Genomic DNA, 24,264 nt, shown 5'->3' with positions numbered 1-24,264 from the left:
GAGTTCCCCTATACGTTCCTATATCTCCTCTGTACATTGCAGAGTTCCCCTATACGTTCCTATATATCCTCTGTACATTCCAGAGTTCCCCTATACGTTCCTATGTCTCCTCTGTACATTCCAGAGTTCCCCTTTTCGTTCCTATATCTCCTCTGTACATTCCAGAGTTCCCCTATACGTTCCTATATCTCCTCTGTACATTCCAGAGTTCCCCTATACGTTCCTATATCTCCTCTGTACATTCCAGAGTTCCCCTATACGTTCCTATATCTCCTCTGTACATTCCACAGTTCCTCTATACGTTCCTATATCTCCTCTGTACATTCCACAGTTCCTCTATACGTTCCTTTATCTCCTCTGTACATTCCACAGTTCCTCTATACGTTCCTATATCTCCTTTGTACATTCCACAGTTCCTCTATACGTTTCTATATCTCCTTTGTACATTCCACAGTTCCCCTATACATTCCTATATCTCCTCTGTACATTCAAATCTCCCATTTATGTCTAAGATTTTAGAAAAGATTGTTGCTGCCCAGTTATGTTCCTACCTGCAAGAGAACAATATCTTTGAAGAATTTTAGTCAGGTTTTAGGCCCCATCATAGCACAGAAACTGCTCTAGTTAAAATCACTAATGACCTGTTTTTAGCTTCAGACCAAGGCTTCATCTTGCTGTTGGTTCTACTAGAGCTTAGTGCTGCATTCGACACTATAGATCATGATCTCCTCCTAGATCGCTTACAAAATTACATCGGCATTCAGGGACAGGCATTAAGCTGGTTTAAATCCTACCTGTCCGATCGTTACCATTTCGTAGATTTAAATGGAGAGCTATCCAGGCTAATGCAAGTAAATTATGGCGTGCCGCAAGGTTTAGTTCTAGGACCCCTGCTCTTCACAATATACATGCATCCGTTAGGAAATATTTTTAGAAGGCATGGAATTAGCTTCCATTGTTATGCTGATGATACTCAGCTATATATCTCATCTAAACCAGGCGATACAGCTCAATTAACTCAGATAACTGAGTGTGTTAAGGAAATAAGAGATTGGATGACCCATAACTTTCTACTTTTAAATTCTGATAAGACTTAAATTTTGCTCATCGGCCCAAAAACTAGTATACAGAAGCTCCAGCATCTCAACCTGCATTTAGACAGATGTTCTGTAACCACTAGTTCAACGGTAAAAGACCTGGGAGTTATTTTAGACAGCAACTTGTCTTTCAAATATCATATCAACCAAGTTACAAAAACAGCCTTCTTTCACCTTAGAAATATTTCTAAGTTAAGAAACATGTTGTCTATATCCGATGCAGAGAAGCTCGTCCATGCGTTTATGACCTCCAGAATAGACTACTGTAATGCATTACTAGGTGGATGTCCTGCATCATTAATAAACAAGCTTCAGTTAGTCCAGACTGCAGCAGCCAGAGTTCTCACAAGGTCAAGAAAATATGATCACATAACCCCAATCCTATCATCCCTACATTGGCTTCCTGTTAAGTTTCGAATAGACTACAAACTATTACTTCTCACTTATAAAGCACTAAATGGTTTGGCTCCTATGTATCTATCCAGTCTTTTAACACGCTACAATCTGCCACGCTCCCTAAGATCTCAAAACTCTGGGCTTCTAGTAGTTCCTAGAATAGCAAAGTCCACTAAAGGTGGTAGAGAATTTTCACATTTAGCTCCTAAACTCTGGAATAGTCTTCCTGACAGTGTTCGGGGCTCAGACACACTCACCCAAGTTTTTAAGTGCAGATTAAAAACATATTTTTTTAGCAAAGCCTACACATAACACACATTACATATCATAACTTTGTGCTCCAGAACATCTGATCACATGCACATTATCAACTTGTGCTGTTAATATCATGAACAGCAGCTACGCTAATTCCTCTCCACTGCTTCTCTTTCTCTCCCCATCCCGAGACACCCTGAGGTTTGGCCAGCTCCAGTCACCTCCAACCTCGTGATGATTACGGACCTTTGAAGAAGTAGATGCCGAACTCGCAAATATCCCGAACCATCTAGAGACGTACCAGTGCCATTTGGATCCCGCTACATGTGTGGAGTTTGACATTGGACCTCCTGGAGTGTTTAAAGGCTCTGGCATGGAGAAGCTGATGCTGGATCTGTGATGATCACAAATGCTGAGCTTATAAAACTAGGAGCTACTGACCATAAAGACTGTATAAGACTGCAGAAAGAACATCACTTATAATCTTATACTCCAGTACTCATGTTAGTTCTCACTCTCCAGTGTTCTGTATTGTTGAAAGATTTATGATCAAACTCTTGATGTCACCCAAATGGGATGGGTTCCCCTTTTGAGTCTGGTTCCTCTCAAGGTTTCTTCCTCATAACATCTAAGGGAGTTTTTCCTTGCCACAGTCGCCATGGCTGCTCATCAGGGATAAATTCACACCATTCACCTTAACTGTTGATTTGTGTAAAGCTGCTTTGAGACAATGTCTGTTGTGAAAAGCGCAATACAAATAAACTTGACTTGACTTGACTTGATTCCACAGTTCCTCTATACATTCCTATATCTCCTATGTACATTCCACAGTTCCTCTATACGTTCCTATATTTCTCCTGCTTGTAAAAAACAAAATAAAGAAGTCTGTGAATGACACAATCATTTTTTTATGTGCCTCTCGAGTAGCACCTTTATTTGTAATGAGGTCATTAAGGGACCTTGAGGATTTTTGTTATTTCAGATGATGAAATCCTGCGGCAAGTTCCGGCAGAACAGAAAGCACTTTTCTCGGAAACGCATACGCCTGTCCCACGCCGGGTCGAGACGACTTTGTAACACGCAGAATGACTTTACAGCAGCTGAAGTTATAGTACAGAGACTGCGTCAATTTGTGTTTATAATAAACATAACAAATCATCTACAGCTACTGTCCCAATACGTTTGCCCGTACAATGTGTATAAAACTTCAGCAGTTACTGCACTTCGTCTACACACGGCGAGTCGCACGAATCAGTCGCTATGTAAAGGCGCGTGTCGAACTTCGGCTAAACAAACTGTCAGCCATTTTTCCAGCTCATTTGCATAAATTTGCATTGACTTTGTTTTTATGCGTTTTCATTTATTAGTAAGCTTTGGCTTTTTTTTTTTGTACATTACATTTATTTTTTTTTTACATTTTTTTTCTTACTTTGCACATGCTAGAAACGTACGTGAATTTTTCCAGATGTTTTTTTTTCTTTTTTTCACGAAAAGAGAATTTCTTCAGAATCCGACCCAATCAGGAACAGAGATGGTATTCTGCATGCTTCGAGCTCCGCTGGTTTTTAAATGCTGAAGGGAGTGGTCAGTGTGTGTGTGTGTGTGTGTGTGTGTGTGTGTGTGTGTGTGTGTGTGTGTGTGTGTGTGTATACAGTAATTCATTATTCAGCACTAAGCACTTTACTTTCAAGATAACACAAGGAGGCTATAAAACTAAACCACGACAGGCCATTAAATCTCAGTAATGGCTCTGTCGCTTACATTATTCAGCTGATGTACACAGGTGTGACCTGCATTATTGATGAATCTGATCAGAGCTGGGTTTGTGGTCAGGTCGAAGTTCTTTGGAGGAACAGTGATAGGAGCACACACACACACACACACACACACACACACACACACACACACACACACACACACACACACACACACTAGAGAGACGAGGGTGCACTGGGGGATGCGTAACAGTTAATTCAGCAGTGCAGGTGACAGTTGTGTGTTAATACAGACAGCAGGAGGCCTGGAGTACAGATACAAATACACAGCACACACTCTGGGCACTGTGACACACACACACACACACACACACTGACTGCTGGAGGTTGTCTGGCCCCCGAGACGCTGCTACACCCAGGATGTGAAGTGTGTTAGGAAACGTGTGTGTTTTATAGATGGTTCTGCAACCAAGTTTTTTCCTGGAAAAGGAAGTGAAATCCCGAGCGAGTGTTTGAAATGCCAAGAAGAACACGTTCTCATCATGAACTTGACTTTACTCGTCTAAAACTTCTTCATGGAGTTTTCCCCTCGGGTTTTCTCGTTCGCCTTATAAACTTAAACAGACGCTATATTTCATTATTTTGTTTCCCAATTCAATTTATACAGACAAGTTTGTGGACATAAGATTTTTTTTTTTTGTGCATCCCATTCCACGTTTACAGTGGAATGGGATGTATAATCTCCACTCTCACCTACTGGGAAGATCTTCCAGAAGTTGGAGTGTTTTTGTGGAGATTTTCCTTGCTTGTTCTTTTTCCCTGGCTTTATCTGTCGAGGGTTCAAGGCCCGGTATCAACAAGCTGCCACCGTTGGGGACAATAAACAAAGCCCTTAACTCTTTGTGCCCCAGGGGGCGCTGTATCATGTCTGACCCCGGCTTTCTAACATCGATGGGATATGCGAAGTATTTCACTCTAATGTACGTGTGTTGAGTAAAAAGCCGCTTTTAACCCTCTACCAGCAGGACATCTGTATGACCTCATTTCTGACTGGCATGCGGTTGTTTCGTTCAAGCAAAAAGAAAGTCTTCTCCGGTGGCCTGTGAGCACCTGCCTTCCATCAGATGAACACCACACCAGCCACGAGCTGCACAGCTGGCCAGGAGGAGACGAAGCAGTTTCGCGATTTAAAAGACGGCGAAACAAAAGAACAAAGCGTGTCGAGTGAATACGTCTGTGTGTAACTCGGGCTGCGTTATTCCCGTCCAACAGCAAATCAAACAACCGCGCGCGCACACACACACACACACACACACACACACACACATTAGGATTTAAGCCAAGTATAGTAAATGAACAAGAGGATCTCCATTACAGCGATGATGCCATCAGAATCAGGAATTTTCCTCCTGAGGACGATCGATTGTGCGTCCAATTGATTTTCAAGAAACTCACAAGAAACTCACAAGAAACTCATAGTTTGCCCCCAAAACTTCTCATATGGCGGGAAAGGACAAGTGTCCCAAAACTTTTGTCCATTTTTTTTGTCTACATTGAACGAGTGAGCGTCCGTCCTCTCATATCTCCAAGCTTTTTATTCTTCCTCTGCAGGATTAAATCTAGTAATTTAATATGGAGCACCGTTGTGGTGGTGACGGGGCACGAGGAAGAGGGACGGGGAAGAGGGATGGGGACAGGGGACAGCAGATGGTGTTTTCATTACAGGGGTCTGTCTGAGAGAAGAATAAATCAAGCGCCTTTGCTTCGCGTGCCCTCACTGCACTTATCACATTACACTGTTTGCTCATGCCACTGAGGACAAACACACACACGCACACACACACATACACACACACACACACACACACACACACACACACACACACACACACACACACACACACACACACACACATTTACCCGATTCTGTTTCTGTTCAATTGAACTTCATATCAAAAGATACACAATGTAAAGTGACTGCAGTGAAATCGGGATGAACCCTGATACACTCTGGTGTTTTCTGTTGGTGTAATGGTGCACTGGTGTGTTGATTTCTTTGGTGGTCTGGCCACAGCTGGGTGCAGATGTGTGATCCAGTTCAGCTACATTTATTTCAAAAGAAAAGAGGAAAGAAAAATGCAGGACAAAAACGGCGTTTTCTTTACCGGTAACGTGCTCAGGTCGAGTCTCTGAGACGGGACATCTGAAGGCCCGTTTGCTTCTACTGCGCTGTCTTCCTTCTGTCTTACACACAGTTTATCTATTTATACTTCCAAATTTATTTACACAACCAAACTCCAGATTAACAGCCTGGATATAAACAGATCCGAGACAAACAAATCTGAGATTAACAGATCCAAGATTAACAGATTTGAGATTAACATATCCGAGATTAACAGATCCGAGATTAACAGATTTAAAATTAACAGATCGGAGAAAAACAGATTTAAGATTAACAGATCCGAGACAAACAGATCTGAGATTAACAGATCCGAGACGAACAGATCTAAGATTAACAGATCCGAGACGAACAGATCCGAGACAAACAGATCTAAGATTAACAGAGCCGAGACGAACAGATCCGAGACAAACAGATCTGAGATTAACAGATCCGAGACGAACAGATCTGAGATTAACAGATCCGAGACGAACAGATCTAAGATTAACAGATCCGAGACAAACAGATCTGAGATTAACAGATCCGGAACAAACAGATCTAAGATTAACAGAGCCGAGACGAACAGATCTGAGATTAACAGTTTCGAGACGAACAGATCCGAGACGAACAGATTTGAGATAAACAGATCTGAGATTAACAGATCCGAGACAAATAGATCTGATACAGACAGATCGGAGATGAACAAATCCGTCATAGATAGACAAGATAGACAGACTAAAGAACAAGAGATCCGAGAAAAACAGATCGTAAATAAACAGATCAGAGATGAACAGATCAAAGCCCCAGGCCAGGTTTCCCGTGTACGTTGGCAGTGTACAGTAATGATCCGGTCATGCAGCGGAACATAAACAGTCTGTAATGACTCACATGGAGAGAGAGATGGAGGTGAAGTGAAATCTTACCGGACAGGGCTGAGATCCTTCTGTCCTGCCAGGATGAAGCAGTGCTGATCAGCACAGGCATAAAAATCTACAACAACAAAAAGAGAGAGAGAGAGAGAGACAGAGAGAGAGAGAGAGAGAGAGAGAGAGAGAGAGAGAGAGAGAGAGAGAGAGAGAGAGAGAGAGAGAGAGAGAGAGAGAGAGAGAGGATTTTTATAGCGTATATAAACACACACAGTAGTTCAGTTCATCTCACAGGTTTATATCAATACTGTCTTTATATCTAATATTATTGTTTCCATAGTAACCACTCATAAAGGGAATTCTTACTGGCACATACTCAGCATAATTATAAACATAAAGGAAATAAGGAAAGGAAGAAGAAAGAGAAGGAGAAAAAAGAAAGAAAGAAAGAAAGAAAGACAGACAGGCAGAGAGACAGACAGACAGACAGAAACATTAATATGCAGTAATAGCAATACAGAATTAATACAGAATAATAATATTGTGTAACAACACTGCAGCATGTAATGACATGGAGCTCTCTGTATTTATGTGTGTGTGTGTGTGTGTGTGTGTGTGTGTGTGTGTGTGTGTGTGTGTGTGTGTGTGTGTGTGTGTGAGTGTGTGTGTGTGTGTATTGCATCAGAGTATGTTCAGGCTTGGCATGGCGTTAATTTGTAACTGAACCACTGAGCTCATGCAGCTGAAGCGTTCAGACCGTAACACTCGACACACTCGACACACTCGACAGTACCCGAGGAAACAGCTGAGGGTGTAACACACTCCGAACTCGGCAGCGCTCCGGCTCTCAGTGTGTGTAAAACGAGCGGATAAACGAGGTCACACTTAACACTGAGGGTTCAAGTGTGAAAGTTCGGATTTTAATGACGACACACAGTTTGTCCACATATTCCCAGTTTTCCACATATTCCCAGTTTGCCCACATATTCCAAGTTTTTCCACATATTCCCAACTTGTGAAAGAATTGTTCTTATGATCTTTTGGAAATTCTAATGATTTTTTTTTTTAACGTGGGGAAAAAAAATTTTAACACGTTTAACAGGAAGTCATTGAAAAGATTTAAGAAACATTGGAACATACAGTATATGAAACTATGCAGGCAATGACGCATGTACAACAACAACATAGTTCTAATTGTCTTAATATAACTAGTGTAATATGATTGGTTGCTATTAATATTAGTATCTACTGTATGTTTGACACGTTTTTTAATCGGGGGTGGGGGGGGGGGGAGTCGCTGCCCCGTGCCTCATCGCCTGATGGGTCCGTGACCTGAAACTCTTTGAAGACCTCTGGTTTTAAATAAACTAGAAACCTTTGTGTGTCTTTATTTCATGCACCTCTTGTTGATTGTAATCACACTTCACCTTCCGGATTATAAATTCTGGCCCGAGGCTCTTGTTTTTACAGTCTGCAGAGCTTCACGTCTGAGATTCAGAGTCTCGCTTTACATACGCCAACTTCCTGCTCGGCCATTTTCCGTCCGCGTGTCGATCTACAGACTCGCCTCGCCTCGCTTTGCCACACCATTCCCCAGTGCTTCCTTCCTTCGTGCTTCACTTTCACCGGCCTCAAAGTACTAATGAGTTCACGAGTGAACGCGCCACCGCGTATTGTGTTCAGCCTTCCAGATATAACTCTATCACCATGGAAACTGTCGGCGAGGAGAGGAGAAAGACTGGCAAAGCGGTGCCGAGACACCCACGGGCCCCCACTCAAACAGCGGGCATCTCAGTTCAAACCAATTACAAAAGCACCTCAGAGACTGGCACTGACCGCGAGGAATACAGAACACTGAATACTAAATACTAAATACTAAGTACTGAACACTAAATACTGAATACTGAACACTGAATACTGAACACTAAATACTGAGCACTAAACACTGAATACTGAACACTGAATACTGAACACTGAATACTGAGTACTGAACACTGAATACTCAACACTGAATACTGAGTACTGAACACTAAATATTGAACACTGAATACTGAACACTGAATACTGAACACTGAATACTAAATACTGAACACTAAATGCTAAACACTAAATACTAAACAATGAATACTGAACACTGAATACTAAATACTGAACACTGAATAGTGAACACTAAATACTGAACACTGAATACTGAACACTGAATACTAAATACTGAACGCTGAACACTGAAGGAATGCTGAGGAATGAGCCACCAGGAAGGAGGAGGTTTATGGATGTGGTGAGGGAAGATATGCATGTAGTTGGTGTGAAAGAGGGAGATGTAGAGGACAGGGGGGTGTGGAGACGGATGATCTGCTGTGGCGCCCCCAAATGGGAGCAGCCGAAAGAAGAAGTGCCCAAATATGAAATCCTGATTACGCAGAATTATGGCGTTCATCGTAACTTGAAAAGTGGAGACATGGCCTACGCAGGAGTCTTAAATAACGATGTAGACTTAATAATTCAATAAAATACAGTACATGATTTGGCAAAACAGAGCAATTTACACTAATGCAATGTATATATTATTATGGTATTAGTGGAAGGCGGAGCATATGCTAATCGGAAAATATTTTGTCGTACCGCTATCGTCATCGCAAGATCTTAAGAATTTGCACCGTCGCAACTTTGGGGACTACATGTAGCGAATTCTTTGCTAAAAAGCCAACTTCTTTTGAAGATCTTCCCCAAATTCTAGCACAAACCTGGAGGTCACACAATTGTACAGAACATCTTTACATAAAATTTACATTAAAAAAAAGCCAGGTCCATGAAGATATGCTTCACACAGGTTGGAATGAAAGATCTTGAGTGGCCTGCTATCAAACGCTCAGGAGCCTATTGTTCCACAGCATTCCGATCTTTTTGCAAACGGATTCTGTAACAATTCCATAGGATCAATCATAACAAATATAGGTTTAGCGAGACTTGATTATAACCTCCACCCCATTCCAGAGACATGAAAAAAAAAAATACGTCAAGTCATGCCCCATGTCTTGTTTTTCACAATCCAGTTTGGAAGGTTTTTTTTTTTTTTATACATAAACTAGAAGATTTGCCTGGAACACGGAGTAAAACCGCCAAGTCGAAGCCCGAACATGTAATTCGGTGTGACCTCTTTACCTTACAGCTCTGTGCAATTTCAAATTTGCGTTGGAGCCGAAAGAGGGAGCGACTGTAACCTGAGAATGTGCACGAGAATAATAATATTGTGATTGGAGACACATGTTCGAGTGTTTGAAAAAGAACAAAAAGGGTAAAAAAATAAATAATTAAAAAAATCGCTGGAGCTAATTTTAAAGCTTGACTTAATTGCGTAATGTAGGACATCTTCCTCCGAAGCAGAACTCTGGAAGGACTGACACACACACACACACACACACACACACACACACACACACACACACACAAACACACACACACACACCGATTTGCAAAGTGGCAATACTAACACGCAAGGCCCGGCATCGCATGCCGTCACAAGGCATCGCTGCAGCGCTAATTTACGACAAAAGCATGACTCAGCACCGAGCAACAGACACGGATGAATAGAAAGGAGAAGCGCAGAAACAGAGAAAGGGTGATGGAGCCAAACTGAAGAGAGTGAAAGTGATGGTGAAAAGGAGATGGCAGACATGCCACACACACACAGCGACTACCACAGGATTTTATTAAGAGGTTAATACCACATGATATAAAAAACACTGCCATATTTACCACATGATACTTTATATAAACAAAAGGATTGGGACACCAGATTTTTCCAGATATATATGTGGTTCTTCTGTAAATGACAATGCTCCCGTGCACAAAGCTTCACGCTAATCTCCACAAGCACACGCCGATATCTCGAACGTCTTCCCAGAAAAGTGGAGGATATTATAAAAGGGAAATGGGGACTAAATATGGAGTGGGGTGTCCATAAACCTTTGGTCATATAGTGTATTTGTTATGAAACACCGTACGTTATTTGATGTATTTCAGTATTTATCAGTAGTTAGAATAAGTAAACAGGTTGCTTTGATTTGCGAGTCTTTCTTTAATAAGAGGAATTTCTTTTCTCTTTTTGTGCTGTAACACGGAGGAAAAACGGATGTTCTGTGTTTACTGCTCATAAACAATGCAGGCTGCGATGTGAAGGGATCTCGGCGGTATCGTAACGTGCCAAATCATTACAAAGCAAACGGTTTACATAAACAGGTTCTTTGAGGGGAAAAGTGATGTAAAGCTTTCAATTTAGCAACTAGCAAAACCTCCAGGACACTAATTACAACCAGATTTTCAAGTTGTACAAGAGTGAAAGCTGTGTGTGAACACAAACACACACAAACAACAGCAGGCGTAACTTTACTATATCACTCGAATTAAAACACTCGTACTGTACATGTTTATCACCCTTATCGTGAATTGATATCGGCGTCCGACACGAGGCGAAAGTGCGCTTTTCATAGCTCCCTTATCTTTCCGAGAAATACTGTAACGCTTTTGTAGCACCAGCAGCGGCAGTACAAACTTTCTTCATAGTCATGATGACAAATATTAGTCACAAATTTAATGCAAACAAGACAACGCTAGACACACCTGCACAAACACACGTGTGAAGGAAATTCCATGAACCACAATGCTGGCACTATGGGGACACAACACTAATGCCGGCACTATGGGGACACAACACTAATGCCGGCACTATGGGGACACAAAACTAATACCGGCACTATGGGGACAGAACACTAATGCCGGCACTATGGGGACACTAGACTAATGCCGGCACTATGGGGACACAACGCTAATGCCAGCACTATAAGGACACATCACTAATGCCGGCACTATGGGGACACAACACTAATTCTGGCACTACAGGGACACAGCGCTGGCAATAGGGGGACACAACGCTAATGCTGGCACCATGGGGATACAACACTGGCAATATGGGAACACAATGCTGGCACTACGGGGGCACAATGCTGGCCGTATGGAAAGACAACGCTGGCAATATGTGGACACAACAGTAATGCTGGCACTACGGAGACACAAGGCTAATTCTGGCACTACGGTGACACAACTCTGGCACAACTCTGGCAATATAGGGGATTTAACACTAATGCTGGCACTATGGACACACAATGCTGGCACTAAGTGGACACAACACTAGTATTGATGGGACAAAAATGCTGGCACTAAGGGGACACAACAGTGGTATTGAGGGGACATAATGCTAGCACAATAGGGACATAATGCTAGCACTATGTGGACTATAAATATAAAAAAAAAAATTCCCCCTATACTCAAATGAAAATCCAATAAGTGGATAAAATTTTATTGCAGAGATTTGAATAATGTTCATGAAATGAGTCTGTGGAATTTATTTGGCAAGGGACCTTGGGTTCTAAAACCGAGACAGACGGACAGCTAAATAATAAGCAAATAAACAAACAAAATAAATAAAAAGATTGTATTATTAACTTTTTTCCTCCAAATAAAAGATGTAAATCTGAAATTTCCCAAAGTTGAATCATTGAGCTGCATCAATATTTTTCCAATAACTGAATATTTACATTAAATGGAAATATATTGCGTAAACGTGATTAGCCTACTGCAAAACAGAGCACCACGTACACGCCCTGTGTCTTGTAAAAAGTCAAAAGTACCAGGGTGTGTCCAAACCACCAAATAAGGCACCATATGTGCACTCATCCATTCTACAGAACTTCACTATAATTTACTATAACCATTTTCATAACCAGAAATTCCACGAGCCGTGCAAAGCCTGAAATCGGACAACTTGCAGCGGTTTACAATACCAGAGCTGCAAATACTGGCCGCGTCGCTCTGGTGAAAGCGACCCATATGCGCTCCATATGCTGCGCTTGCTTCCTCGTACTTCCTCTAGCGCTGTCGAACTGCTGCGCGATGAAGAACAGTCCACGCTCACGCACATCTGTTCGCATGCAGAGCGTCGATGCGCCATGACGGATCGTTTATCGGTGCTGAAACGCTACGTCAGTGCGTGACATAGCTCTGTATGACATCTGCAGCCTATCAGCCTTCATATCACTCAAACGCCACCTCATTACGCTCTTCGGTCAACGACTACATGGATCCAGTCTGATATCCAGTACAATGCAGGACACAGCCAGACAAGCGAGAATAGGGGTGTGTGATATTGACCAAAAATATTATATTTCGATTTATTTTTTTAATCGATAACGATAATTAGACAATATTTTGCTGTGTTATTGAGGGACATGCATTTTTTTTAATTGCAGTTACAAATGCATAAATAATTTTTGGATATTTAATCATAAATCATTGAATACAGATATTTGAGATTATAAAAAAAAAATGAGTGAGTCGTTGCGATTGAACCGAATCATTTAAACGAGTGATTCGTTCTGGAACGAATCACCGTCGTGTTGCTCAGAGGCGCAAAACAGTGCTGTGACTTTGTTTGGAATGTTTTTTGGTTGGCTGTTTAGGAGTAAATAAGGCACAAGTGTGGAATGGGATCGTTAAAAAGGTGTCCACAAACTTTTGAAACGGTGCCTGTGCAGCAATATCCCATAAAACTACAGTTGTTCATTTATTGGACCGTTAAAAAAAAAAATATTTGAGACCCGGTTTATTGCGGCTTGAAAATGTTTCCCCCCGATGTACATGAAGATCGTTATGAGAACTTCAGCCTCATGACTGGAATTCTATTTATATCACATCGTTTCATGTGATATACCAACAGCTCGGTCCTATTTGAGAGGCTGTAAAACTAGAAAACGTTCCAATACAGTACAAAAGCGTATTTATCGGAACGCGACTGCGAGGATGAAAGGATTAAATTCGGCGTTTCGGCGTCGTGGTTTCACTCAGGAGCGTGATTATAACAAGGCGTTTCGAAAAGCTTCGACGTAGCAGATGGTAAACATCTTAGCAGATAAAAAGAGACATGTCTTATCCAATTTGACCAGTAAAGACGTCACAGTAGGGCTGTGGGAATTTAGCCAGCGGAGATCAGATCACATGGAAGCACGAGGGCTTTACTGCTTCACAGCTCCAGGGTTCCTGGTTTGCTTTCTGGAGCTCCACAAGTGTCTCAGCTGAGACGTGGTTTTGCTAAAGTGTTACACACTAAGAGCAAAAGTATTGGGACACCTGAATTTCTCCACCCATATGAGGTTCAAACTAATTTGAAGCCACGTAATGCGAAGGATGAAGAAACATGAAATTTGAATTTGGAGCTCCTAATTTGTTCCAGCATGAGAATAGGGAGCTCTATGAAGATATGGGCTTGATGGGAAGATCTTGAGTGGCCTGCTTACAGGGCTACAGAGTACAAAGTGGGAAAAATTTTGGAATTCCAAGATAGTGGATCCTTGGAGTAAAGCCCTTCACTCTGAGATAATTGTTCACCGCTCTTGATAATCTGCCTGATGCCACAAAGTGGGTTATAAGGCCTTTCCGAGTAAACAAACACCCGCTACAATAAACGCGGAGTGGCCTGAATACAAGGCGTACCGCATGCTCATTCGGATCGACCCTGGACGGAGCGGAACAACGTCTCTTCAGGACATTCCACAGCAACAAAACAGGACGTATCTCAATCAAAAGGAAAGGGAGGGTGGAGGGGGCCGAGTAAGCTGGCATGATCCTTCCTCTCATCTTCATTGGCTGTGATTTGGACTTCCCCCGTCCCCAGAGAGTGTGTCCTGTCCATGTTGCCCTGGCACAGCCAATTGCACATATGTGTTGATGAGGCCATTATGCAACCTGCTGGCCTTGGCTGATACCCTCACCTCCATTCTTTTTTCTCTTTCTCTTCATTTTTTTCTCTATTCTAATTTTGTCTCCAAGAATTCCTCAAGAGGTTTCTGCGATTCAGTGCCTACACAATTTCATATCTCCACTAAATATGGGTGTTGCTGGTTTTGTTTTTTGTTTTGTTTTGATCACATCTGTATCTTTATTTATCGATATCTTTCTTGTAGCAACTTCATTACCACTGGGTAGACGCAGGGTTCCTGGGAAGTGTTTCGTTCCTCAAGATAAAGCCTGTTCCAGGACGACAACACTCTTCATCTCGAGCAAAAATCTTAATTTCTACTAAACATTCCTTCTGTGATTTTAGTACCATTTCATACAAACTGTTATAATAACCTCTGCGTTTCTGGAAAGATGTTCCTCTGGATTTGTGGAGATTCAGCAACAAGGTATTAAAGTCAGGTTCTGATGAATGTGAGAAAGTGAGATGACCTGAGGTGCTGAGGTTCACATTCATCCCAATAGGGTTTAGAGCTCTATAGCAGGAGAGCTTCCACTAATTCAACCCCTACGAACGTCATAAACATAAAATAAACAGCGTTCTCCTCTTGCCGTTCCTCCGTGCTAGATGATTAAGCCTGAAATAAAGTGTACCAGGTTTTGTAAGACTAAAAAACCAGACCCATCCCAAAGAGGTTTAAATGGGTTTAGAGCTTTGAGAGCAGGAGATCTTTCACATCTTCTCACCCATAGAAAGCAGATCTTCATTCAACTGGCTTTGTGGATGATAATAGTTTTAGGTATCTACAGTAACATCTAGAATAAGAACCTGTTTTGTTTGTCGAATGGAGTTAATTTGGTTCGGCTATGACCTTCACCTTCATCTGAACCTGCTGTTTTTCTTCATGGAGGGATACCAGAAGGCTGTAATGAATAATGAAGTGATGGTGGTGAGGGAAAAAATCCCCAAGACTACCTAAGAAGATGAAGAAACCTTGAGAAGAATTAGATTCGAATGAGAACCTGAACATCTGTATTTCCATTCATTTTAGTTCCATTATCGTTCAGGTTAAAGGACCCTGAAGAACTCTTTAGGTCCTAACCCTGGATTGTTCAGAATAATTACAGTCTAAATCCATCTTCCCGAGTTTAAAAATCATCGTTATCTCACATATATTCAAGTTGAAGGATGTTCTCAGCAAGTTTGAGGTGCTTCCTATTTATTAAGAAGTCCAGGCAGGTCCAGAGCCCAGAATCCAACATGATCACTGGCTCACTTCCTGTTTTTTTTTAAAGAACATCCAACAAACATCCAACTCAATGTCACGGCTAATGATTCCCTCAAGTACTCATCTGCTACTGATACTGGTACAATATTTATCCTTCACCCTGTTTTTTTCCTCATTCCGCCCATTTAGAGCTCGAGGTTCAGCCGACTCGCTTACAACCCGCATCTCACATCTTCTGGGCTGCAATACACTTGACATTTCCCCTCCGCGGGGGCTCCTGGTTTTCACGCAGACCCGTATGGATGAGGCGAGGACTTGGGAAAGCGGTAGGAGTGTTGCCTTGACATTCAAATCCCTAACTGGTTCTGACAACTTGCCTTTGTAACGCTTTCAGTTATGGTGGAGAGAAAATCCGTAGAAATCCCTCACATGGATCCCAAAAAAACCCTCAAAAAAACAAGACGCAGGACTACTGAGAAACACAGGGCTTTTTTTTTTTATTTTATATAATAATTTTATAATAAAAAAACTCATCCATTTATCCATCCATCCATCCATCCATCCATCCATCCATCCATCTTTTTTCTTTCATACTTTTTCTTCCTTCCTTTTTTCTTTCTTGGTATATTCCCCTGTACTGACTGACTGACTGACTGACTGTCTGTCTGTCTGTCTGTCTGTCTGTCTGTCTGTCTGTCTGTCTGTCTGTCTGTCTATCTATCTATCTATCTATCTATCTATCTATCTATCTATCTATCCATCCATCCATCCATCCATCCATCCATCCATCCATCCATCCATCCATCCATCTATCTATCTGATTGGCCAAAAGTTTGTGGACATCCTAGCATAAGATTTTTCTGCTTTCTGAACATCTCATTCCACATTTGCTCCTATAATAATCTCCACTCTTCTCTTCTGGGAAGATGTTCTGCTGGATTTTGGTGAGATTTCTGCTCATCCAGCCAGGTAGTAAATTCAGCTACTTCTTTCCCCCACTTTGTGGTAACAGTTTGCTGGGAACCAAACAAACATATGGCTGGAAAAGTTGGAATACTTTTGGCAAAACCCTGCATATTTATTTGCTGCTCAAAATCGCCACGGGAAACATGGTGTTATTAAAATAGTTACTAAAGTAAAAATGTGTGTGTGTGTGTGTGTGTGTGTGTGTGTGTGTGTGTGTCTGTGCTGACAAGCAAAACTTGAAGCACCTTTAACAGGAATGCACTAAGCAATGTGAGCTAGCCGGCTGGTCGACGTGCTATAAATGGGCGTGGCTTATTCAGGATTGACATTCTGTATCTGTAGTCATTTACTCCTGATTTTCACCTTGATATTCTGAATACTGATTTATGACGCAGTGCTGTTTTTGCCTTCCCTAATATTTGCACGTTTTCGATCCTGAAACTACATGACGTCGGGGTACAGCACATGTAGTTTTTCAATCAGGAGAAGTCCAATCATACGAGGCCCTGAAGCGTGCAGCGATTTAATCCTCAATTTGATATATAAAAAATTTTTTTTTTTATGTTTTCCAAGCTTTGAGTCTCTGCCTGTTCATCTCACACTGAGAAATAAAGGAAATAAGTAATTAAAAAGACAGGAAGCAAGAAAAGGAAATGAGGATGGGAGGAATCGAGAACAAACATTTACCGAGCAGCGATTACACAAGAAATGCCTCTTAATTAGGAATATCACCGTGTCGCCGTCGCACGGGTCATAACGAGAATTCGACATGTTTATAATTATTTATTATCTTCTTCTTCTTCTTTCGGCTGCTCCCATTAGGGGTCGCCACAGCGGATCATCCGTCTCCATACCACCATGTCCTCTACATCTGCCTCTTTTACAACAACTACCTGCATGTCTTCCCTCACCATATCCATGAACCTCCTCCTTGGCCTTCCTCTTTTCCTCCTACCTGGTGGCTCCATCTTCAGCATTTTTCTACCAATATAATTCATGTCCCTTCTCTGCACATGTCCAAACCATCTCAATCTCGCCTCCCTCACCTTGTCACCAAAACATCCTACATGTGCTGTCCCTCTAATAAACTCATTTCTAATCTTGTCCATCGTCGTCACTCCCAACGAAAACCTCAACATCTTCAGCTCTGCTACCTCCAGCTCCACCTCCTGTCTTTTACTCAATGCCACTGTCTCTAATCCATACAACATCGCAGGTCTCACCACAGTCCTATAAACTTTCCCTTTCATTCTTGCAGATACTCTTCTATCACAAATCACTCCTGTCCTGTCTCCACCCACTCCACCCTGCCTGCACTCTTTTCTTTACTTCCCTAGCACACTCTCCATTACTTTGCACTGTTGACCCCAGGTACCTGAACTCCTCCACCTTCTCCACCTCTTCTCCCTGCAACCGCATCACTCCACTGCCCTCCCTCTCATTCACACACATGTACTCTGTCTTACTCCTACTGACTTTCATTCCCCTTCTCTCCAGCGCATATCTCCACCTCTCCAGGCTCTTCTCAACCTGCTCTCTACTCTCACCACAAATCACAATATCATCTGCAAACATCATAGTCCAGGGAGACTCCTGTCTGACCTCGTCCGTGAACCTGTCCATCACCACTGCAAACAGGAAAGGGCTCAGGGCCAATTTATTATAATTACAAGTTTTTTACAAGTCCCTCAGGAGAACCCTGAAAGGCAGAAACTCAAAATTAAACTCCACCAGGTTTCACAGTGTTTCACTGCGTGGCCTCAGGTCTCCTTCCAAGGTTTGTTTCACTGAGAGGTTTCAGGCTCGCAGGCTTTTCACTGTAAACCTCAACACCTAACAAGACATAGTCTCATCATAGAGTAGCCATCAAATCCAGGATGAAGCCAAATTCAGCTGATGTGGAAATCAATCCATCCATTAGTCTTGATGTCCAGTTTCTTCTAAAATCCTGGTCTTACACAAGCATGTAATCATTTATATGTTCAGTAGTAACCTGTGCTTGCTAACGGATCTTCACACAGAGTAAACAATAATAATAATATCTAGAAGACTTTTTTTAGTTATCAATTACAATATAATCAGAAAAAAATTTTTTAAAAAAGAAACGGACCCAGCACCGACAAACATCTTATAGGGTTTATATATATATATATATATATATATATATATATATATATATATATATATATATATATATATATATATACACACAAAACAAATATTTTATTTGTATATCAAATAATATTAATACACTATACATTCAAAACTATTGGGACACCTGACCTTTCAGCATTACCACAAAGCTCACAATTATATGACTTTTTATGGAACCCCAAAAAAAAAACCTTCGCCAAACTTGAAGGTGTACTCTGTAATTTCCTGCTGAAGAACTATAAACACTATTGAACACCTTTGGGATGAACGTGACTGCACCCCAGACCCTCCTGACCTTCTCACCTACATCAGTATCTGCCTTTATAACCTGTTTCAATGAATCTCCACAAAATCTGAAATGAAGCACAAAACCAGTCTTATGGTCAGGGGTCCACAAAATTTCCAAACCTGAGGTCTATTCTAGTCTATTTTTGGACACCGTGGTCATAAGCAGCGCTGCAGCTCGCTCACACTCACACGTTTCCGTGATTGTCAGGACGCCAAATCAGGACTTTCTCAGTCCTTCAGTGCTCAGAAGAAGAAGAGTCAGATGTTGATTCGTCTTTGAATAGAGCAGATTGTACCCAGGGATTTCTTCTCGCTACTGAACACATGTATCCATTTCTGCCTCTGTGAAAATGTGTGTGTGTGTGTGTGTGTGTGGGTGAGCATTCGGCTCCCGTTGGCTCGGAGTGATCGGAGTTAAGCAGAAAGACCGTGCCCTTGTGAACAGCTGGCTGAAGAGAAGGAAGTCTTTGTCTAGTGGAGACCTCGTCTCTCAGTCTTACGACTGTCATCTGACGCTAACTGACACCCTGCACTAACACCACACACACACACACACACACACACACACACACACATGCCCAACACATGTACGATTAGGAGCGGCTTCAAACGGCGCTGTCTTTAAAGGCTACACCGAATCTCCCACACACTCGCGCAAATATGCGCACACTGATTCTTACAGCGCAGAGACTGCAGCATCTGACACCTTCTCCCGGACCTCCATCTCAGACCGCGAGAGGAACGGTTCGGCTTCTCTCACGAATAACCAGACCGCAGAAGCGCGATCCGATTCCAGGGGTAACTCGGGCCTTTCTGGCCTTCGGGCTACAGCTAACAATCGGTTCTAGATTGAAGACGCGAGAAGGGAAAAACAGCACGCAGGACAAAAGCGTCTCTGTTCCCAGCGTAGTTGCCTTTCAGGCCGTGGAGCGATTTATTTCAGTCACTGTGAGCACACTGTTTTTACTATTAGTCCTGCTTTTCGGGAGACAATATCGGAAAACTTAATTTCTATCGAAAAACATCGAAAGTCTTCGTGTTTATAAATAGCGGCACGGAACGGTTGGGTTTTTCTTTCGCCTCTTTTTCATTTTTTTCTTTTGAAAGAAAAGCAATCATCTGCCATCATGCAAAACATTCCAATAAACTGTTTCGAGTTTACTCTTGGAGTCGAGTCATGATTGTACTGAGTGTGTATTCAGTTTCTCTCCCCCTCCTCCTCCTCCTCTCGACTTTTTCAACCACGTGTGGTTCTTCTCCAAACAGTTCTCCAAGGTGGTTAAAAAGGTTTCGAGATTGGTTCTTTTAACACACCATCGAAAAACAGCACAAGGCTGCACGCGGAGTCACAGGGAGCACCGACCTTAATAAGTCAGTGCTACACTGGCACCATAACCGGTGCTGTTTTGACCATGTCTAGATGAACTTTAACCAATGCTCCTGTGCTCTTCAGCTCCATGAAGATCTCCTTTCCATAGGTTGGAAGATGTTTTAAGATCTTCTGCTCTACAGCTATAATATATTTAGAACACTTTTGGGAGGAACGTGAACGCACCCCAGGCCTTCTCACCTTCTCACCTCCATCAGTACCTGACTTTTCTGACCTGTCTGAACGTATCTCCACAAATCTCCACAAAATCCAGTGGAGCATCTTTCCAGAAGATTGGAAGGAATTATAAGAGCGAATGGAGACTAAATGTGGAATCATGTGATCATACGATCCGACAATTTGAATCAATACTAAAAGACGGCGGTTTTTAAACAAAAATATTTTTATTACACCTTTTTTTCTAGATGATTACCTTCGTTCAAGATCTCTTTTACTGCTAAGATATTGTTGTAGATGGTTAAATACTTTGAAACATCTACGTTTGCAGATGCCATTCATTCACACCTGACAAACGTGTCTCAGGATCGTCTGTAAACATTTTGAAGGTTGACATGGAAACCTGGAAACAGGGACACGTCTCGCTATTGTCAACTTTTCAGCCTGAGGAGGTAAAAACGTACGCGGTTGGGTTAGCGAGGAACACCGCTCACGTGAACGCTGTGAAAAGAATAAAGGAAGATTTAATCTGCAACCCTCTCAGGATCTTATTGTGACGTGAGAGAGAAAAAAAAACTCTAAACAGACATGGCCAGCTCGTCATCGTTTCTCAGAGGAACCACACTTGACCTACACTTGACTTACACTTGATTTACACTTGAAATTTTGCTTCTGTGCCAATGGCTTAAAAGCGGTAAACCTTCAGCCACCACGTGTTTCCTATTCCCAGCCATCACGTGTACACGACACACGTCACTTTCCATTGACTTCCATTCAACACGTATGGATGCTGAAAAACCAGAAACACAAGTTCAGGCGGAAGAAGAAGGTGCTGTCCTGTATGAGCCAATCAGCCAATCACGTGGCAGCAGAGAAGCAGATACCGGTCAAGAGTTACATCAGAATGGGGAAAAGATCTGATCTCTGAGACTTTGTAGATTCCAGAACTGCCGCTCGGAGCATTTCATTATCTTCCAGAACATCTCTTTTCATGCACTGGATGAAAAGAGTCATAAACTGTCATACAGCGTAATGCGGGCAGAAATGCCTGGCTGACAACAAAGGGGTCAAAGGGTAACAGACTAACTGTTTTCAGGTCTCGACTCAGTCTGTCTGTCTGTCTGAGTTTGTTTCTGTCTCTTTCAGTCTGTCTGTTTGTTTTTCTCAGTCTCTGTCTGTCACAGCTACTCTGTTTTCCTTTCAGTCTTTCTCTCTTTCTCATTCTGTCTGTTTCTCCCAGTCACTTTGTCTGTCTGTATCTCACACTCTCAGTCTGTCTGTCTTTCTCATCTGTCTCTTTGTCTTTCTCAGTCTCTTAGTCAGCCTGTCTCATTCAGTCTCATTGTCTGTTGCAGTCTGTCTATCTAGCTCTCTCTTATTAGGTCTGTCTGTCTTGCCCAATCTGTCTCTCTCATTCTCTCTCAGTCTGTCTATATGCCTGTTTCAATTTGTCTGTCTCTCTCAGACTGTCTGTCTCTCTCAGGCTGTCTGTCTCTCTCTGTCTCTCTCTCTCTCTCTTCTCTCTCTCTCTCTCTCTCTCTCTCTCTCTCTCTCTCTCTCTCAGTCTGTCTATATGCCTGTTTCAATTTGTCTGTCTCTCTCAGACTGTCTGTCTCTCTCAGGCTGTCTGTCTCTCAGTCTCTCTCTCTGTCTATATGCCTGTTTCAATCTGTCTGTCTCTCATAGTCTCTCTGTCTGTCTCTGTCTCTCTCTCTCTCTCAGTCTGTCTATATGCCTGTTTCAGTCTGTCTGTCTTTCTCAATCTCTCTGTCTGTCTCTCTCAGACTGTCTGTCTCTCTGTCTGTCTCTCTCAGGCTGTCTGTCTCTCTTTGTCTCTCTCTGTCTCTCTCTCAGTCTGTCTATATGCCTGTTTCAATTAGTCTGTCTCTCTCAGACTGTCTGTCTCTGTCTCTCTCTCTCTCTCTCTCTCTCTCTCTCTCTCTCTCTCTCTCTCTCTCTCTCTCTCTCTAACAGTCTGTCTATGTGCCTGTTTCAGTCTGTCTGTCTCTCTCAGTCTCTCTGTCTGTCTCTCAGTCTCTTTCCCTTTTGCTCCCTCTCTCTGTTGTTTCCACTTTCCCTCCCTCTAAACCCACCCCGACCTGAGCGTTACTTCCCTCGCTGCACTACAAATTCCCTGTCCGACTCGATAAAGGAGAAGTCTTATGTAACACACCGTGGAGTTCCACTACTGCATTCTTTCACAGTGAAGCGATTTTGTCAGCCGAACGTTAAAAACAATAATAATATTAATAATAAAACATAGGATAAATCTCGCTGATGATGAAAGGCAGGTCACTCGGGTGCCAGCGCGGCGCTCCGATTAACTCCGCCTTCTATACACTCGTAGTTCTTTTTTTATTGTAAAAGTCGGTGCTGAGGCTTTACGGCTACCTGCGCCTGTCCTGGCAAGTCTGCATAAGTGATGCGGCACAGCAGCAACGCAAACTTGGGGCACGATTAAAGGCTTCATCGAATTCCGTTCCCACCCATGTTATGTCTTGAATCAATGTGAAGGAAAGAGAGAAAGAGAAAGGGAGAGAAAGCATGTAAGAACTGAGTTTTTACAGCAGCCGAAGAATTACATAAGCCCGTCTCTGAGAACGTTTTGTGTGTGTGTGTGTGTGTGTGTGTGTGTGTGTGTGTGTGTGTGTGTGTGTGTGTGTGTGTGTGTGAGAAAAACACTCTGAAGGATGTCCATGGATTCACAGTCAGAACCACCTTCTTTGCACTGGTTATGAAACATGGCAGGAATCCCACACAGAGATTTAGGAAATCTTTACGTACACACCGTGGCGTTGGCGTTCCAACGAACAATAATCGCAAATCCCTCCGCAAATCGACTCGTCCTTTCATCGTCTGGCATTTCGCTACGGCAAGAATGTCGCATGTCATAACTCATAACTCCTCTGGAACGCCGTACACACCAAGAGAAAGAACCGCGTGCTGAAAACGCAATGACAGAAGCACTGATAACATGTATGGTCAAAAGTTTGTGGACACTCGAGCGTAGCATTGCGCGGTTTTTGAGCAGGTCTGGGGTGCAGTCAACATTCACATTCGTCCTAATAGGGTTTAGAGCTCAAAAGCAGGAGATCTTCCAACCCATATGAAGCATATCTTCATGGAGGCTTTAGGAGGATTGTCATGCTGGAACAGGGTTTTGGGTCTCCTAGTTCAAGCATGCCTCAGCTTTTTTTTTTTTTTTTATTTATAAATTTTTTTTTATGGGGCTGTCCCAATACTTTTGACTGTGCATATCATATTTATCTATGCATTAAAGAATCACTATTCACACTCACATAAACAAACACAAACACACACCCCCTCACACTCACTCACGCTCGCCAGCTTCTCCAGGTTTGCAGACGTTTCCTAGGAGACACACGAGTGTTCCATTAAAAAACGGTAAAGCTCGAATTTGTGCCAATTTCGTTGCTGTATAAAGAACATCAGCCCCGGGGTTTGGTGGAGATCCAGGCGCACACTCGCTTGTGCCGTAATTCACAACACGGCACAACAGGTGGAACAAGTCTCTGCAAAATACTAATCGTTTTGAGCCTGATGACACTGATATATTTGATATATTTGCTTGCACGGCCTCTTTCACCATGAATTATCCGTCTACAGTCCATCTGGCACGCCTGCTTTCCCCTCTACAGCTCAAAACAGCCTTTCCTTTCTTTTCCTTCACCTCCGTCTCATCAGACGTCTCATCATGTGTCTTTACCCAGAGTGTTTCACATCGGCACTCGTTCCATGTGTTAATTAACACAATCCTGCTGCACACGATGTCATCATCAGATTAC

The 24,264-nt window shown here is 42.4% G+C and overlaps 2 protein-coding genes across 8 annotated transcripts in view; one reads left to right on the top strand and one right to left on the bottom strand.

Moving 5' to 3' along the window:
• thrb (thyroid hormone receptor beta) overlaps positions 1-24,264 on the bottom strand; it is a 68,912-nt gene that overhangs the window by 28,975 nt on the left and 15,673 nt on the right. For 6 of the 7 annotated variants that reach the window (XM_083543342.1, XM_083543340.1, XM_083543339.1 and 3 more), the window contains exon 2: positions 6,545-6,611. The gene's annotated coding sequence lies outside the window, so the exon portion shown is untranslated. Of the gene's footprint in view, positions 1-6,544; positions 6,612-19,101; positions 19,125-24,264 lie in introns of those variants that run through there. The other variant, XM_083543338.1, reaches the window with a different exon arrangement.
• Positions 10,136-24,264, top strand: part of LOC310727135 (V-type proton ATPase subunit C 1-A-like) — a 207,806-nt gene continuing 193,677 nt past the window's right edge. The window contains exon 1 of the mRNA XM_083543348.1: positions 10,136-10,141. Within this exon, the coding sequence (XP_083399474.1) occupies positions 10,139-10,141 (3 nt within the window). The 5' untranslated portion in view covers positions 10,136-10,138. The remainder of the gene's footprint in view (positions 10,142-24,264) is intronic.

Source organism: Silurus aristotelis, assembly GCF_946808225.1.
Source record: "Silurus aristotelis genome assembly, chromosome: 6".
NCBI classification, from domain to species: domain Eukaryota; kingdom Metazoa; phylum Chordata; class Actinopteri; order Siluriformes; family Siluridae; genus Silurus; species Silurus aristotelis.
The sequence above is the reverse complement of the archived record's forward strand: the minus strand, read 5'-3'. Positions and strand labels throughout refer to the sequence as shown.